A 15000-nucleotide genomic window follows, 5' to 3' on the forward strand; every position below is an offset into this window, starting at 1 on the left:
GGGGGGTGGCTAGGGTTAGGTCGCAGGCGCCCAGAACCCACAGATGATGCTGTGGCTGAGAGTGGCACTGGCTTTATTGTCTTCAGGGGTCTTGGAAGGGTTGGGTCCTGAGGGGGCAGTGGGGCAAGAGTTTTGGGGGAGGATGGCCATGGCCTTAAGTGGTGGGCATCTGGGGTGCGTCAGCCTGTGAGAGCCCATTGGCATCACCCGTACAGCCATTGGGGGCAGTGGGCGCCGCTCCTCTCTTGCAAGGCACAGGGCAGGTGGCTACCACAGGCCCCACTCGCTTGACCCCGGGGCGCTCCATCTTGTGCTCCAGAAGCATGTGGTTCTGCGGCGGGAGCCCCACACAGGCCCTGGGGGAAAAGGTCAGGACTGAGTGAGGCTGGACTCCGAGGCCAGGGTCCCCAAAGCCTCCAGGCCCTCCAGTCCCTGTGCCGAGGCAACCAGCGGATGTGCGGGCCTCTGATGGGGACCTCAAAGCCAGGGCCCACCTGAGGATATTCTCGATGCAGCTGCGCTGGCGGAAGAGCGCGTTCACTACCGGGCTGCCCGGCGGCACCAGCGGCGCCTTGAACAGGAAGCTGAGCAGCGACAGCACTGAGTGGAAGCCCTGTGGCTCTGGGTCGGCATCCGTGCAGAAGCTCACACGCTGGCACAGCTCGGTCAGCAGCACCAGGTCCAGCATGATGGGCGCAGCCAGGAGGGAATCCTGCGGGGCCGGTGGGTTAGGAGGCAGGTGGGGCCGGTGGGCAGCCCCACTCCCGCCCTGGCGGGCCCCGCACCTCACACGTGTTGTGCAGCACCAGCGTGTTAGTGCCGCCCAGCATCAGCTCCGAGGTGTACTCGTCCAGCGCGCGCTTGCTGTCGCCAACATATGGCACGTACTTGATGACCACCTGGGGAGCAGCATGAGGTCACGGGGGGCCCTGCCCTGCTCCACCAGGGGCTCCCCCCTGCCCCCGGCCCCCCAGAGGCCTATGGCCCACGCACGCAGTGGTCAGGCTCCTCGCCGGGCCTGTAGAGCACTGGGTTGCTCTGCACCATGTCGTCCACCACGCTGCTCTTGGACACCTCCTTGGAGCGGAACTGTGGCGGCGCTGACAGGTTCTGCCCATCGTTGTTGCCCAGGTGGTTGTAGCTCACGATGGACATGGTCTGTGGGAACAAGGGGCCCCACAGCAGCTGCAGGCCCCAGGGCCACAAGCCCCGCAGCCACAAGCCTGGTGCTTGGGGTCCAGCCCACCCCATCCCCGCTCCTGAGCTGTGCACCCCCCAGGCCCACGCACCTTGAGGCCAGAGCCTATGAGGAAGTCCACAAGCACGGACTTGACCTTGGTCTGGCCTGACTTGAAGTCATCACCACCCACGAAGACACGTCGTTGCCGGGCGAGCTCAAGTGCCCCGGGCACCAGTGTGTTCTGTGGGGACCCATTGAGGAAGGCGCAGCCCTCCAAGATGCTGGCCACAGCGAAGAGAGTGGAGGGCGACACCTCCAGGCCCAGCTGTGGACACAGGCGGGGGATCAGCAGGGAGGGATCCTTTGGGACGGGTCCTGACCCCTCTCTCCAACCCTGGGTGCACCCACCTGGATGGTCCGCAGCAGGTTCTCAGCGGTGTCATTGAGGCCAGGGACCACTTCGCAGAAGCGCTCAGTATTCGCTGTCCACAGCACGATGACCTTGTCTAGCCCAGCGCTGGACCGGAAGTCACGGATGTCCCTACGGATCTGCTCCAGCTGGGTGGGGAGGGAAAGGGATTGTACAGGACCCTCGACCTGGGGAGGTCTGGGATACTCAGTTCCCCAAGTACAAAGTGAGGTCTGGAACCTCAGAATGGGAATGAGGAGACAAAGGCCAATAAGGGGTGAGGGGCGTGGAATGGGAGGGGTGGTGGGTGGTAACTCAGGCTCGGAAGGAAAGAGCAACAAGTGGCAAGGGATACAGGGCTTGGGGCAGGGCCGCACCTGCTGTGCGCGCGTGCCCTGTATGAGGTTGTCAGCGCGCACACTCTGGTTAGCTGCGATGAACTCGGGGATGTAGACAGAGGGCCGCGGGCGCAGCGCCTCCAGGTGCGGCCACAGTTGCTCCTGCAGCCCCCAATCCAGTACCTGCGCGCGCCGCATTGCTTCAGCCAAGTTCAGCGATGATATGTCCCAGCCTGGGGGGGGCGGGGGACGACACACGCCCAAACTCAGCCCAACTCAGAACATGGACCCCTCCAGACCCCGCCTCCCACACCAACCCCCTGCCTAGGGCCCCGCCCACCGTCGAACACGAGGTCGTCGGGTGCCACCATGGGCAGCAGTGAGCTGAAGGGCACGAACACCTCCTGGCCCTCGGCGTCCAAGCCCAGGCTAACGGTGCCCGCCTGCGTCAGCGAGCCGTAGTAGTTGGCCTCCTGGGGGGCGGCAGGCAGGGCGGGGTGAGGTGGGGCGTGGCGTGAACCACCAGCCCCCACGGCCCCACCTAGCACCCTCAAGCTCCGCCTTTCTTCTGGGCGCCTCAGCTTTGTGCTCCGAGTCAAGGCAGAAGCCATTCCCCCTTTGGAGACCCCCCCCCCCCCCCCACACACACACCCAGGACAGCACGAGGGCACTTTAGGCTCTGTCCCCATGGGTCGTCTCCTTCGTAGAGCTCCGCGCCCTAAAGGCCCTTCCCCCTCCTGCAGGGACTCCGGCCGAGCCCCACCCGACCCCCCCACCTTGCGGCCAGTGCGCGTGGGCCAGGAGAGGCGCAGTCGGTTGGCCAGCACCGCGGCGGTGAGCGTGGAGCCGTTGTTCCCGCCCCAGCCGACGAGCATGACCCCAAGCCGGGGCACCTGCCGAGCGGTCCGAAAGGTGAAGCGCGTGGACGTGGGGTATACCTAGGGGCAGGCAGTGCAGTGAGTCTGTGGTCACAGGCCCTTCCTCCCTCACTGTCCGAGCAGAGTCTTCGACGTTGGGTAATTCCCGTCCCCTCCCGGCTCCCAGGTTCCCCCAGCTCCCACCCTCCAGCCCGGGTCCGTTGCCTACCTTGAGGACGCTGCCCTCGCGGCTGACACACGCTGTCCGGTACTCGTACTGAGCCTCGATGGTATCGGGGCTGTAGACCACGTCGGGGCTCTCGACCACGAAATTGGCTGTGGCCTCCATCCCGGAGAGCTAGGGGCGCAGGGTGGGCAGAAGGTCAGCGGGGACACAAGAGCCGGCAGACCGGGCCCACCGCGGTCCCCAGAGAGCCCGCACCACGTCCTGGAGCCGCACTCACCGGTGCGGAGTCAACTCGGACAGTGGCGGTCGGCGAGGGCTCGGGGCGCGCGAACTCCGGAGAAAAGAGCCACAGCCCCGCCCACGCCCCGCCCCTCACCCCACCCGCGCCAAGGAGGAGGGGCGCGCGGGGAGGAGGGGCGCGCCCGCCTAGTACTCGGAGGTCTGGGGTTCAAGGCCCCGCAGGCCCAAGCCATCCCTGCCCTTGGGTTTCCGCCCCACCGGGTGCGGCGGGACATCCACGTGGGCTACAGACCCGGCCACCCGCATCAGGCGCGTGGACTCGCTTCGCATCACAGCCAGTTAGGGCGCACGGCCACTTTTCCTCATTTTACAAAAGAGAACATTAGGGCTGCGAGAGAGCGAGCCAGGCCCAGCCACCAGGCAGGAGGTGGGGCTGGGCACCTGGGTCTGAGATGCTGCTGTGGAAGCTAGGGCCAAAGGCTGAGCCGGGGCTTAGTCCTCCAGCCCAGGCCGCCTCCGCCTCCCCTTTCCTGAGCCGTACTACCCACCAGGCACTCCCGACCTGGCTCACATGGTGTGTTGGAGGGGGCACTGCGAGGCCTCAGTTTCCCTACCTGTAGCAGGAGGGCTTGGCGGAGCCAGGCTGGAGGGGCCAGTGTTCCCTGAGGAGAGGAGGGGAAGGGAGGAGGGGGCAGGACCAAGGAGGTCAGCTGGGTAGGAGCAAGGCATGCACAGCACTGCGCCCCCCTAGCACCCAGTGATAAGGGAGCGTGGGAACCCGGCGGGGAGGGCGGGGGCGGCTCCCCCAGGAACTTTCCAAAACAAGCGGCCTCCTCCGGCTGGAAAGTTTCCACCACTGGAGCTGACCCAAAAGGTGGATAGTTGGGAACACTCGCAGGAAACATGGGCCTGGCCTTGGGGGTTGGGGGCTCCAAGCTTCAACCTCAAGGGACTCCAGTGTGGGGGAGCCGGAAGTAGACTGGGGCACCCCAAGCCAGAGGCAACCTGGAAGTTGGTCTGGCAGGGCAGGCTGCCTAGGAGAGGTGGTTGCTGGAAGGGGTCTTGAGACATGACACATCTTTTATCAAGATACATGAAGAACTGCCCATGCAAAAACCTGGGGGGAATGGGTTCAGGGGCAGGTGAAAAGGTGGCCAGGTGGGATGGGGGGAGCAGCAGTCTGGGGACAGGGAATATTGTGCAATAAGTATTTGGGTCTTGTCCCTAGTTTCTGGCCGGAGATGGAGTGCAACAACCAAAGGCTGGCGATTTCATCACACCTATGTAATGGAACCTCCATAAACACCCCGAAACCACACAGGTTGAGCGAACACAGGAAATGTGGGAGGGCACACCTGGAGAAGGGCATGGGCGCCCGGTGACATTCCCCACACCCTGCCTTCAGCATCTACCTCCTGTTTGGCGGCTGAAGTGTTCTCCTGAGTGCTGTAAGCCATTCGAGCAAACCTAGGAGGGAGCCGTGGGAACACCTGATTGATAGCCAGTGGCCAGAGACTTGTGGCAGGTGCCTGGAGTGGGGGGGCGGTCTCATGGGACTGAGCCCTTAGCCTGCAGGCTCTGCTACCAGCTCCAAGAACTGAAATCCAGTTGGTGCCAGCGGTCTGGAAGACACTTGTGCCTCCAAGTGCCAGGTGACCTGGGAATGTGCAGAGACTGGAAAGGCCCCAAGACCCAGGCTTGGGGAGCCCCAGCATTCACGGGGCAGCCTGTGGGAGGTGCCGGGAGAAGGGCGAAAACAGAACAGTCAGTGGGGCACCGGACAGCAATTGCAGGGACTGCCTGGGTGTGTGACACAGAGGTACTGTGCTCCCTGGGAGGGACGGGGGAATCCCTGTCCCCACCGTAACACAGGCTACTGAAGGCAGGGGCAGGGCTATGTCCACCAAGCGCCAGTGCCCATGCAGAGCCTAGCACATAGAAGGGGCCGTGGGATCAGAATGCTGGGGGCACCTCCTGCAGCTGAGGTGCGCTCAGGGCGTGATGGCCATGGTGCCTCTGGGCAGCGTGAGGGGCTGCAGGGGAGTCTGGTGAAGGACCTGGGGAGCACGTGGCCACAGCAAAGCTAAGGCATGACAGGGTACAAAGAAGCAGACACTGGCCCTGGACCCTGGACTGTGGGGATAGAGATGTTATCCCGATAGGACGGATAGCCAGGCTGCCCAGGGAGCAGGGTACACCCTGCCCCACAGGCCCGCCTGATCTTATCTCCTGTGCCCCTTGGATTCCCAGGCCACCTTAGAACTCAGGCCAAGGCTGGAGCCAGCGGGGCTGTCCAAAAGCCTAAGGCCCAGAGCCCCTGACCCCTGGACCCCTTTCATCCCAGGCTTATTATTCTTTGTCTGTTTTTCCTTTCTAAAATAAACACCCACCCCCACCCTGTCCTTCAAAAGCAGGACCCTGACCCCTGCCTTCATCTCCTCACCTGGAGCATGGGACAAGGACAGCCATCCCTGCTGGCATTCTGGGCCTGGGGAATCCCACTGGGCCTTGGCCTCCCCATCCCCATCATGGGCACAGGGGCAGCCCCTGCGAGCTGGCCTGGTGGGAAGAAACAATAAAACAGCGCCATCACTGCCCTTTTCCCCACCCACAGGTCATTTACCCCCAAGGAAGGGCACTCCCCTGGCCCCATATGTCCCTACTACTCCTGGGGGCTGTGGCACTTTGGAAGGCCCCTGCTGGACCTGGTCTACCACCTGAGGACACAGCCCAACCCCTATACCTACCGTGGCTCCCCACTAGCCCCATAGCTTGTCTTCATCCTTTCCTACCTATGACCAGGCAGTCTGACCTCATGCCTCGCATTAGCAAGGCCCCTGCGTCTCGGCTAGTCTCCACCTGCCCGCCTCCCTGCCTCCCGCCCTAACCCGCACCTCATACCTGCTCAACACCACGGCTGCTCCAGCGCCCCGTCTCCTCCCGACCCCAGCCCACCCCCACAGGGGGCCAGGAGGCCCCGGTTAGGACAGACACAAATGCACCCAAGCACCTAGGGCTGCGGGGTTCGGTTCAGTGAAATTTATTGTAGGTTGAAAAAATCAGCATTCACCTGCTTAGTGTACAAAAAGGACACTAGATCTTTTAAGAAAATATTAGGAAACTGAAGACGCAGATGCCTTTCAATCGTAACATTTTGGCAAAAGTGAAAAGTTCTTGTAAACACCAACTCCATGGCTCAAAATAGTTTTTCTCCACAGTACAATATTAAAAGGGGGGGGGGACACAATATCAATAAGTTAGACCATATTTAATCAGCTAGAACTTTTGTCCATCATCCCCCAAAGCACAATACTTTTTTTAGCTTCATAATTCCTTAAAAGGAGAAAAACAACAATAACAAAAAAACAACAAAAAGCCAACAACAAAAAGGAAATTCAACTTAGAGTCCCTTGAACTGGTTCCCAGGGCAGAGGGCTGGGTCAGCCCTCTGGCTGCAGCCTGCTTAAATAATCCTTCACCCGAGTCTGCCTGTCCGGCTGGGTACAGTCTGCGCACACGACACGGCTATATGTGGAGCTCGGGGGTCCCTGGGGTCCGCTCAGCCCTCCCACTCCATCCCAAATGAAAAACAAAACACTTATTGAAACATGAAGGATCAGTTGCCTTGGTGCTCTGGGCATCCCAGGGGCACCCAGGAAGGCACCAGTGGGCCGGGCACGCTGCAGGGGAGCCTCCACTCGGCGCCGCTCTTTGGGAAGCCAGCAGGAGACCTCCCTGTGGCTTAGAAGAACAGACCTGCCTGCCGATCACTCATGCTCTCCCTGCCTCACTCCTGTGGGCGGCCGCATCCCCAGCACCCCCCAGCTTGCCAGCCCTAGGCTCCAGGTTGCAGCCACTCCCTCTGCCTCCCCAGTCCTGGTGGCTCCATGGACTGTGGCCCTGAATGTGAACAAACGCCTCAGGCCCCACTGCAACCCGGCAGGGTCCCCTCCCACATACACACACACGTGCATACGCACGCACACACAGGTGCATGCGTGTGCATGGTCCCCCAACACTCTGGGGGACACTGGACTAGGCACAGCTACTAAGCAGCAATTATGGTGTCCATGGAGCCCATGCCCCCAGAGTGGGCGGACAGGGCACATTTTCTAAGCTCGCTCTCGGTGGGGGGGTGGGGGGACCCCCGACCCCCCTGACCCCCAGCTCCTCCCTGAGTGCAAAGCCTGCGGTGGCTCTGCTAAGATGACCCCAAGATCCACAAGCGGACTGAGGGACAGAGCGAGGTCAACAGCATGGAGACCACACAGTCTCAGCGCGAAAAGAAAAGCAGCAGCAAAGGGGGAAATTGAGAACATAATAAAATCCGACACTGCTCTTGCAATGTGAGCTCGTAGCCCAGAAAAGCCCCAGTGACCCCCTACAGCTGAGGGCCTGAAATAGCAGGGCAGGCCCGGTGGGCCAAGAGCCGCTCTGCTCCCGCAGCTGCTCCGGGCCAGCTGGAGTTCTTGAAATAGCCCTGGGCGGGCCTCCACCCCGGTACAGCAGAAACCCTGTCCTGGCCTGGGGGTGCCATGAAGGCTGGGGAGGCCAGGGCAGGAACACAGCCAGACACCAGCCCAGGAGGACAGCCTGGGAGGCCAGCCCAGCCGGCAGCAGCCCCTGCGCCCCACCCTCCCCGGCCCCCAGCCCTCAGGAACAGCTCTGAACTTTGCGATGGCATCTGTAATACTGCAGGCAGGACACAGGGCGGCATCTGGACCCTGGTATCCAAGGAGGGGAGGCACAGGTTTAGAAAAGATGCTTTCTCTCTCATACAAAAATAGACGAGTCTCCTAAGTAGTAGCTAAAAGTGGCTGTCTTTGTATAAAACTAGAAAAGGCAGACAGGCTGGCCTTGGAGTCTTTCCAGGGGGGGGGGACACTGAAACCCCTTGGGCTGCAGGCTGGAGAGGAGGTGGGCCTCCTGAAGAGCCCATCCTGGGTGGGGGCTCCCCAGGAGATGTGGGGGGCTGGGGGCGTGGGATGAGACACTGGCCACCCCACCTTCCTCGGTGAGCTGAGGGCCGCAGTCTGCGGGGGCTCCCCTGAAAGCCGGCGTTGCTGGCTCAGATGAACATGTCTTCCTTGTGTTTATTTTTTTAAATAAATCTCTTTTTCCGCTCTGTAGCCTCCCCCACCCCCGCCCAGCCCCCCCACTCCCCCGCTGTCCAGAAGGGTCAGCCCAGCAAGGGGAGCTGGCCCAGCAGGCCGCGCAGAACCTCCGGCGCCCTGGCGTCAGGCTAGGGCCAGGCCTGCAGCTGCCGCTGGTCGTACTCGGCAATGAGCCTCTTGATGTGGGCCAGCTTGCTGTGCAGGTACTCGCAGCGGTGCTTTTCCTGGCTGTAGTTGGTGTTGGTCTGCAAGAGAGAGGCAGACTTGAGCCACATCCCCCACCAGCCAGCGTCCCAGAGCGCAGCAGGGCCAAGTGCTGCCTCGTGTGCCAGCCTACGGGCAGCCCTGGGCTCCCACCCCCCTGCCTGCAGGCCAGCGCCTACCACGCAAGGACGAGGACCCTTGCTCTACCTCAGGCCAGAGCCCTGGGCTGGTGCCTCTCCCCAAGCCCCATCCTGGGAAACAGAGTCACTGCCAGGATGAGGGCGGCCAGAGGCAAGACTGTCAGGAAGTCTCCTTCCTGGACTGGAGGCCTGGCACACGGGCACACACATGGCGAACCCACAGCTAGTGGCCTTCAGAGCAAGAACTGAGAGAGCCCTGAAGGTGCATTCCTGCTGCAGGGGGGCAGGGAGCTTCAGCTCCTCCCCTGTCCTTGTGGGGAGCTGGAAAGAGCCTGGGGGCTGCACCCACAGAGGAGTGGGAGTGCTGGAGGGTGTTTTGCTGCCAGGGAAGGGATGCGCTGAGCTTCTCAGCAGTAAATGGTGGGGGAGGGGGAGGCAGGAGTTGCTCTGAGGACTGGAGACCTAGCCAAGGCCCTTCCCTAGTGTGGCTCACCTTGAGCCATCTTCATCTGACCCCACCCCACCCCCCACAAGGGGTGGAAACTTACCTTTTTGATTTTTCGATATTCCTGCAAAATCTGGCCCCGAGTAGTCTGGAGGAGAAACAAAAGAGAAAGCGAACAATGCTCTCGCCTGCAGGAGGCCCAGACTGAGCTTGTCTGATAACCTGTGACCTGCAGAGTCACCACCAGCCTTGAGACAGTAGGCCTGAGAGAAGTTGACAAAGTAAAGAGAGCCAGGCTGGGGCTGGGGGTGGTGCGGGAGGGGAGGATGAGCAGGGCAGGAGGTGGGGGAGGAAGCCGGGCCAGGGGAGTGAGGGGCAGGGGCCCAGCCTCAGGGACAAACACAGTGGCCTACGCAGTGGGAGGGAGGAGGCTAAGAGCAGGCCGGGTGGCCTCCTTCCCTCACACCCAGCTGGCCTGCCCACTGTTCAAGGCCAAGAGCAGAGCCCCCCCACCACCTGGGGGTGCAGGGGGATACTGAGGAACGTCCATGTGGGGGCTACAGGAGGGAGAAGAGCAAGACCCCAGGACTCCTCTGTCCCAGACCCTCGGAACCCTCATCACTCCTCCAACTATGAGCTGTTTCCTCTGGAAACCAAAGAGGTCCCCACAACCCCAACACCCTAATTAATCAGACTAACTCTGAAAGGTGGCATGAGGGGAGTGACCGAGGGGAGTGACCAACGGCACTGCCCCCACTCCTCCCAGCAGGGAGCTCCCAACATGGGTCAGCTTGAGCAGAGGGGGAGGAGCCACAGGGACTCTCCAGCCCCAGCCCTGTGGCTCTGATAGCACAGATGGGCTGTGAGCTGCACAGCAGACCCAACCCTACAGGTCCTGGCTGTTTCAGGGGCTCTGAACAAGACTCCCCAGGTGGGGGGCCATCTCCTGCCTGTGGAGCCGGTCTCCAGTGTCCCCACTGCACAGGAAGTGGAGCCGGGCCCCAGAGCCCGTGGACTCCCATGGCAGAGCCCTGGAGGACTGACCAAGCACACCAGCAGCTAGGGACAGCTGCCTGCCAGGCTGCGACAGGGAGAAACACGGGCTGAGCGAGGCAGCCCTCCTCACCTGGGAGAGGTAGTGGCCAGGCTCTGGGGCCACCGGTGGGGTTGGAAGTCTTGGCTTTGGCTGCACCCACGAGAAACCTGCCACCCTACCCAGGCAGGGTGCAGAGCGCAGGGACTAGCACACCCCACCAGGGGTGGGGAGCAGGGAACAGGGCGGGGGGCCGGGGGCCATGGCCGGGGCGCTACCTACCTCGTATTCCTCGGAGCCCTGGGAGAGCTGCCGGAGCTGGGCGTCCAGCTGCGTGAAGCGCCGCGTGATCTGCTCGATGCGTGCGTGCAGGTCGCGGTACTCGCTGTATTCTGCATTGAAGTCGTTCTTGTAGCTCTGGCGCTGCTCCGAGGAGGAAATGGTAGCATATTTTCTGAGGAGACAGAAAAGAGGGGCCCGGCAGGGCTCAGGGGGCTGCGGGGGGAGAGGCTGGAGTGCCCCTGGCTGCACGCCTGGCCCCACCGGGCGCCAACGTCAGGGGCAACCGCCCGGCTCCAGGAGGAGCCTGGGCCTGGAACAGGCTGTGTGGCCCAAGACGACCCCCGCCCCCGGGGAAGTCCTCCAGAGGCCCAGCTGCAGCGCAGGGCAGAGGGCAGGGTGGGGAGAAGGCGCTAGGCCAGCGAGGGAAGTGCTCACAGCAAGTAGTCGGGCGTCTCTGAGGTCGATGTGGGGACACTTGAGCTGCTGCAGGTCCCGTTCAAAGCTACAAAGAAAGATCAAAAGGTCTGTTGTCTGAAGGACACGGAGGGGCAGCAGATGGCAGAGGCAGGGAGAAGGCCCGTCAGGGGCCACCTAGGGGGCCTCACGGGACCTGGCAGCACCACAGCCGAGCATAGCATGTGCAGAGAGCATGACGGTGCCATGTGCAGGTTTTCAGCAAGGAGCTGCAAGCAAGTACAAGTTCATTGCAGGCCCAGAGCCTGAGCTAGTCAGCAACACCGCTGGCTCTGCGAACTGCGTGGCAAAGACCATTACTCTGGAGATAAGCAACCCACCTGCCCACCTCTGGCCAAGCGGACAGAGCCAGAGGGCTGCATGGGAGAGCCCTGGCTCCAGCCTGCACCCCAGGCCGCCCACGAGGTGGGACTGTGGGACATGGGATTGTCCATGCCACTTGGGGGCACAGCTGACCAGAACTACAAGGTAGCCTTCCCAGGGGCTTCCTTCCAATGGCCTTTCTTCCCAGCGTAGAAGAGATTCTGTCACTGTGCCACATGTCGTCAGTACACAGCGTGTGTCCCTAGAGGGGCAGTGGACCCCCCCCGGGAATCCCTGTGCCCCGGGACTCCCACTAATGGAGGGAGCGCATGTTTCCCACCTCTCAGGGCTGTAGCCCAATGAACACACATGTGAGAGCTTAGGCCATACTTCTGCCACACATGTTTTGTGTGAGTTACGCCTTCCAGAGTGTTCTGCCATTTGTGGGCCCAGTCAACACAGCCTCATTTAGCCCTTCTGAATCTTTACCAGGTGAGAGAACAAACAGAGAAACCAAGGCTCAGGGTCATATTCTCCTGGCACTTAAGCCACCTTCGAGCTCTAGCCTGAGGCAAACCTCAGGGCTCAGCCCCCACCAAACCCACTGAGCTGGTTCCCACGGCAGGGCTGGGGCCTAAAGGGAACCCTCCCCGCAGCTGCCTCCTGCCCCTTCTACCAGCTTCTCCTGTGCTTCCCTGGGGCTGGGTGCCACTAGGAGAAGGCTCCCCACCCAGCACACCAGCCTGCCCAGGAAGGCACACGGAGGCAGCAGGAGGGGGAGACAGACCGAGCAAGAGCAGGGAGCAGGCATGAGAATGGACAGAGGACCCAGAGCTGGACCGGTAGCACGGGGGACAGGTAGCCCTGAGGAACACAAGTTGGGGCTACAAGGTCCAGGTTGGCATCCACACAGGGGTGGCTAAGGAAAGCCATCCGCTGGACAGGTGCAGGCTGCTGCGTCTGCCTGGGGCAGAGATGAGCGTGGTGCAGGGCCTGGACGGTGGCCCACGGAGGAGTGGGTTCAACTGATGCCGTCCCTCCCACATGAGACACAGATGCAAGGAAGCTTCCTCACATGCTGCCCTGGAACCTTCTCCAGCGCATCTGAGGGAGGGGCATGGTGCACAAAGAACAATGCCATTGTTAAGGAAGGTGGGTGGTTCCAGCATGTGTGGCTGCCCCCACCAGCAGAGCACACAGAGGACGTCCCAGAAGGCATCCGGGAACAGGGCGGTAGGCCTCTGTGCTTGGCCATTCCTGTTACATTTGAGGCGCCTGGAAGACGGAGATTCAGATGGACAAAACATTGCTTTTAGTACCTTAGTTGTCCTTCTCTCTTCCTTGGGCCCCCTACTCCCTGGTGTGCTGATTCCAAATCTCACTTTCCCACCTTAACCTGGGGACAAGATGCCCAGGCCCATGTGCCCTAGACAGGATCTGAAGCCAGCTGAGTGCCACATGTCCTCCTCCCTTCCCGGGCCCTGCTGGGGGAACATGGGTCTTTGCTTTCACCATTTAGCACAGGACGTGCTGCCTGGCTGGGCCTGCTCAGAGTTTGTCTCTCCAGACAGGACCACCTCCGGGGAGCCAGGCCTTGTCTCCCCACCCCGCTGCTGCCAACACCTGCCCTCCAGCCAGAGGGAGGGGCTGGCAAACGCCTTTCTGGAGAGCAGGTGAACAACTCATTGAAAAGCCTTCAGGAGAAAGCAGCTCTGTTCTTGCCCCAGGAATGCCTCCTGGGTGGATCCTTTGGGGAGAACTGATCTGAAAGCAGCAGCAAGTTTCACAGCCAGGAGTGTCTGCAGCCGCAGCTCTGTGGCCACGCCATGCCCATCAGGTTAACAGCAACATGGGCTGTTCCACTCAGGAGCCCTGGGCTACAAACTCAAGGTAGCCCAGGCTCTGAGGGTGAAGATCCCTACTCCCACCCCAAGTCCGGCCTGTCCATATACCTCCACAGTATCTCTGGGCCTCACAAAGGTTCTCTGGCTCAGCACACAGCTCCAGCTGGCCCCACACCCCTCTCATCCTGCTGCTGTGATCCCAGATCTCTCGACTTCCCACTCTGTGACCTCCTTCTGACTCCTATTGCCTGCTGTTCTATGGACAGCTTCCCAAACCCAGTCTCCACGTGCTGAATGTTTGCCAGTCAGCAGGCTACATGAGGCCTGTGGCAGTCCAGGTGCTGCCCCACTCCAGCCAGGCCCTGCACCCCACTGCCTTCCTTGAACCCCAGCTCCACCCTGCTCCCTTTCAGTGTCTGGGACCTCCCAGCAACCAGAGCTGAGCCCGGAACTAGTTCCTCTCTGGGTGGACTGTCTCCTCCCACAGGCCCCAGGTCAGAGGCTCTGTGCTCCCAGCACTGGCCTGACACACAGCAGGGCTGAGACCGCTGGGACCTTCACAGACAACCTTGTATAAGAACACAGGGTGCAGGGGCGCCCGGGTGGCTCAGATGGTTAAGCATCTGCCTTTAGCTCAGGTCATGATCTCCAGTTTTGCAGATCACGCCCCACATCGGGCTCTAAGCTCAACAGGGTATCTGCTTCTTCCTCTCTCTGCCTCTTCTCCTGCCTGGGCTCTCTCTGCCTCTCTCTTTAGTGAATAAACAAAAAATCTTAAAAAAACAAAAAAAAACACTGGGCATGGGTGCGCCGGGGTGGCTCAGTTGGTTAAATGTCTATCTTCGGCTCAGGTCATGCTGTCGGGGTCCTGGGGTCGAGCTCCACATTGGGCTCCCTGTTCAGCGGGGAGTCTGCTTCTCTAACCGCTCCCAACCCCGCTCATGCTCTCTTTCTCACTTTTTTTTCAAATAAATAAATAAAATCCTAAAAAACAAACAACCAAACACATGGCACAAAGAAACTGAATGTGCAGGGCATACCACTATGGGGCTCTTCCGGTGGTAGAGTCCCTCTCTGGGCAATGGTGGGGGTAGGCTGGAGCTCAGGCTCCTGGCACTGTCCTCCTACAGAGTCCCCCATCCCAGGCCTGCCTCCTGGTACATACCCGGGGCATCTGGTGGGGCTCCTAGGGGGCTGGGCATGTGGTCTGGCAACCGGGCCCGGTGTCTATCCTCAGCTGCTCTCTCCTTGTCTTTGTGCTTCTTGGACTTCTTCTTGGATTTGCTGCGTGATAAGCCACCATGGGGCCTGCTGGGCTGGGCACAGTCCGTCAGCAGGGGCAAGCTGAGGCACGTAGTCGGGGCCGGTGCGGCCACTTCCCCGTGCTCACAGTCCCGGCCACTGTGACCCAGGTCATTGCTGACGTCAGCTAGAGGGTCATGGGTCCTCGGGGGCTCCAACCGTGGGGGCAGGTGGGCGTCTGAGCCAGCTAGTGGGCCTGGAGTGGGCAGCAGGGCCTCACGGCCGTGGGGTGCACTCAGCTTCCCATTGATGGCAGGCTGAGCTCTCTGGGTAAAATGTGATATCCTGGTTTTCTTGCTGACCAGGGAGTCGGTGAAGTCAGGAGGCTGTGATCGTTTCTGCAACGGTAGGGAAACAAATTTAAAAGGGAGACTGTGTCTGGAGCCACAGATGTCTCCTGAGGAGTAGGTGGGGAGCAACAGGCCCTGAGCTCAGGAGGCCCTAGGAAACCTGGGGCCTAACTGCAAGGCCCACTCTGGCCACAAGGGGGCATACCCAGAAATGAACCAGCCTTTTGCTAACCTAGGCTCAGCTCACCCTGAGGACAGAGCCAAGGAAGGGCAGCATCATGGAACTAGCCAGCTGAGCAGTCAAGAAGGGCCGTCTCTACAGACTGCTCTGAAACTTGGCAGTATTCGGCGTCATCTC

The 15000-nt window shown here is 61.2% G+C and overlaps 2 protein-coding genes across 3 annotated transcripts in view; both read right to left on the minus strand.

Moving 5' to 3' along the window:
• Positions 1-56: 56 nt before the first annotated feature.
• Positions 57-5821, minus strand: ISYNA1 (inositol-3-phosphate synthase 1). 2 transcript variants are annotated; one of them, XM_059389439.1, is made up of 12 exons: positions 5655-5821; positions 3826-3873; positions 3014-3142; positions 2704-2865; positions 2268-2400; positions 1967-2160; positions 1589-1738; positions 1290-1505; positions 994-1158; positions 786-899; positions 495-712; positions 57-356 (listed from the first exon to the last, which is right to left on the minus strand). In XM_059389439.1, exons 1-12 carry the CDS (start codon positions 5799-5801, stop codon positions 155-157), a joined length of 1878 nt encoding a protein of 625 aa, XP_059245422.1. In that variant the 5' UTR covers positions 5802-5821; the 3' UTR covers positions 57-154. The 2 variants fall into 2 exon arrangements, with proteins under 2 accessions (XP_059245422.1, XP_059245423.1); XM_059389440.1 differs by lacking the exons at positions 3826-3873; positions 5655-5821 and adding an exon at positions 3249-3342.
• A 407-nt stretch (positions 5822-6228) lies between these two features.
• Positions 6229-15000, minus strand: part of ELL (elongation factor for RNA polymerase II) — a 75199-nt gene continuing 66427 nt past the window's right edge. Inside the window, exons 8-12 of the mRNA XM_059389441.1 lie at positions 14216-14690; positions 10865-10931; positions 10430-10601; positions 9218-9262; positions 6229-8570 (exon numbers count right to left, since the gene is read on the minus strand). Coding sequence (XP_059245424.1) covers positions 8454-8570; positions 9218-9262; positions 10430-10601; positions 10865-10931; positions 14216-14690 — 876 coding nt within the window. The 3' untranslated portion in view covers positions 6229-8453. The remainder of the gene's footprint in view (positions 8571-9217; positions 9263-10429; positions 10602-10864; positions 10932-14215; positions 14691-15000) is intronic.

Source organism: Mustela nigripes, chromosome 2 (assembly GCF_022355385.1).
Source record: "Mustela nigripes isolate SB6536 chromosome 2, MUSNIG.SB6536, whole genome shotgun sequence".
NCBI classification, from domain to species: domain Eukaryota; kingdom Metazoa; phylum Chordata; class Mammalia; order Carnivora; family Mustelidae; genus Mustela; species Mustela nigripes.

Excerpts from the sequence above, each read along its gene's own strand:
- ISYNA1 (XM_059389439.1), bottom strand. The coding sequence starts at position 5,801 with ATGGCGCTGTTTTATTGTTTCTTCCCACCAGGCCAGCTCGCAGGGGCT. Across the intron at positions 1,506-1,588 it reads ACCTGCTGCGGACCATCCAG|CTGGGCCTGGAGGTGTCGCC; the intron begins GTGGGTGCACCC and ends CTGTGTCCACAG. Across the intron at positions 357-494 it reads TGCATCGAGAATATCCTCAG|GGCCTGTGTGGGGCTCCCGC; the intron begins GTGGGCCCTGGC and ends CTTTTCCCCCAG.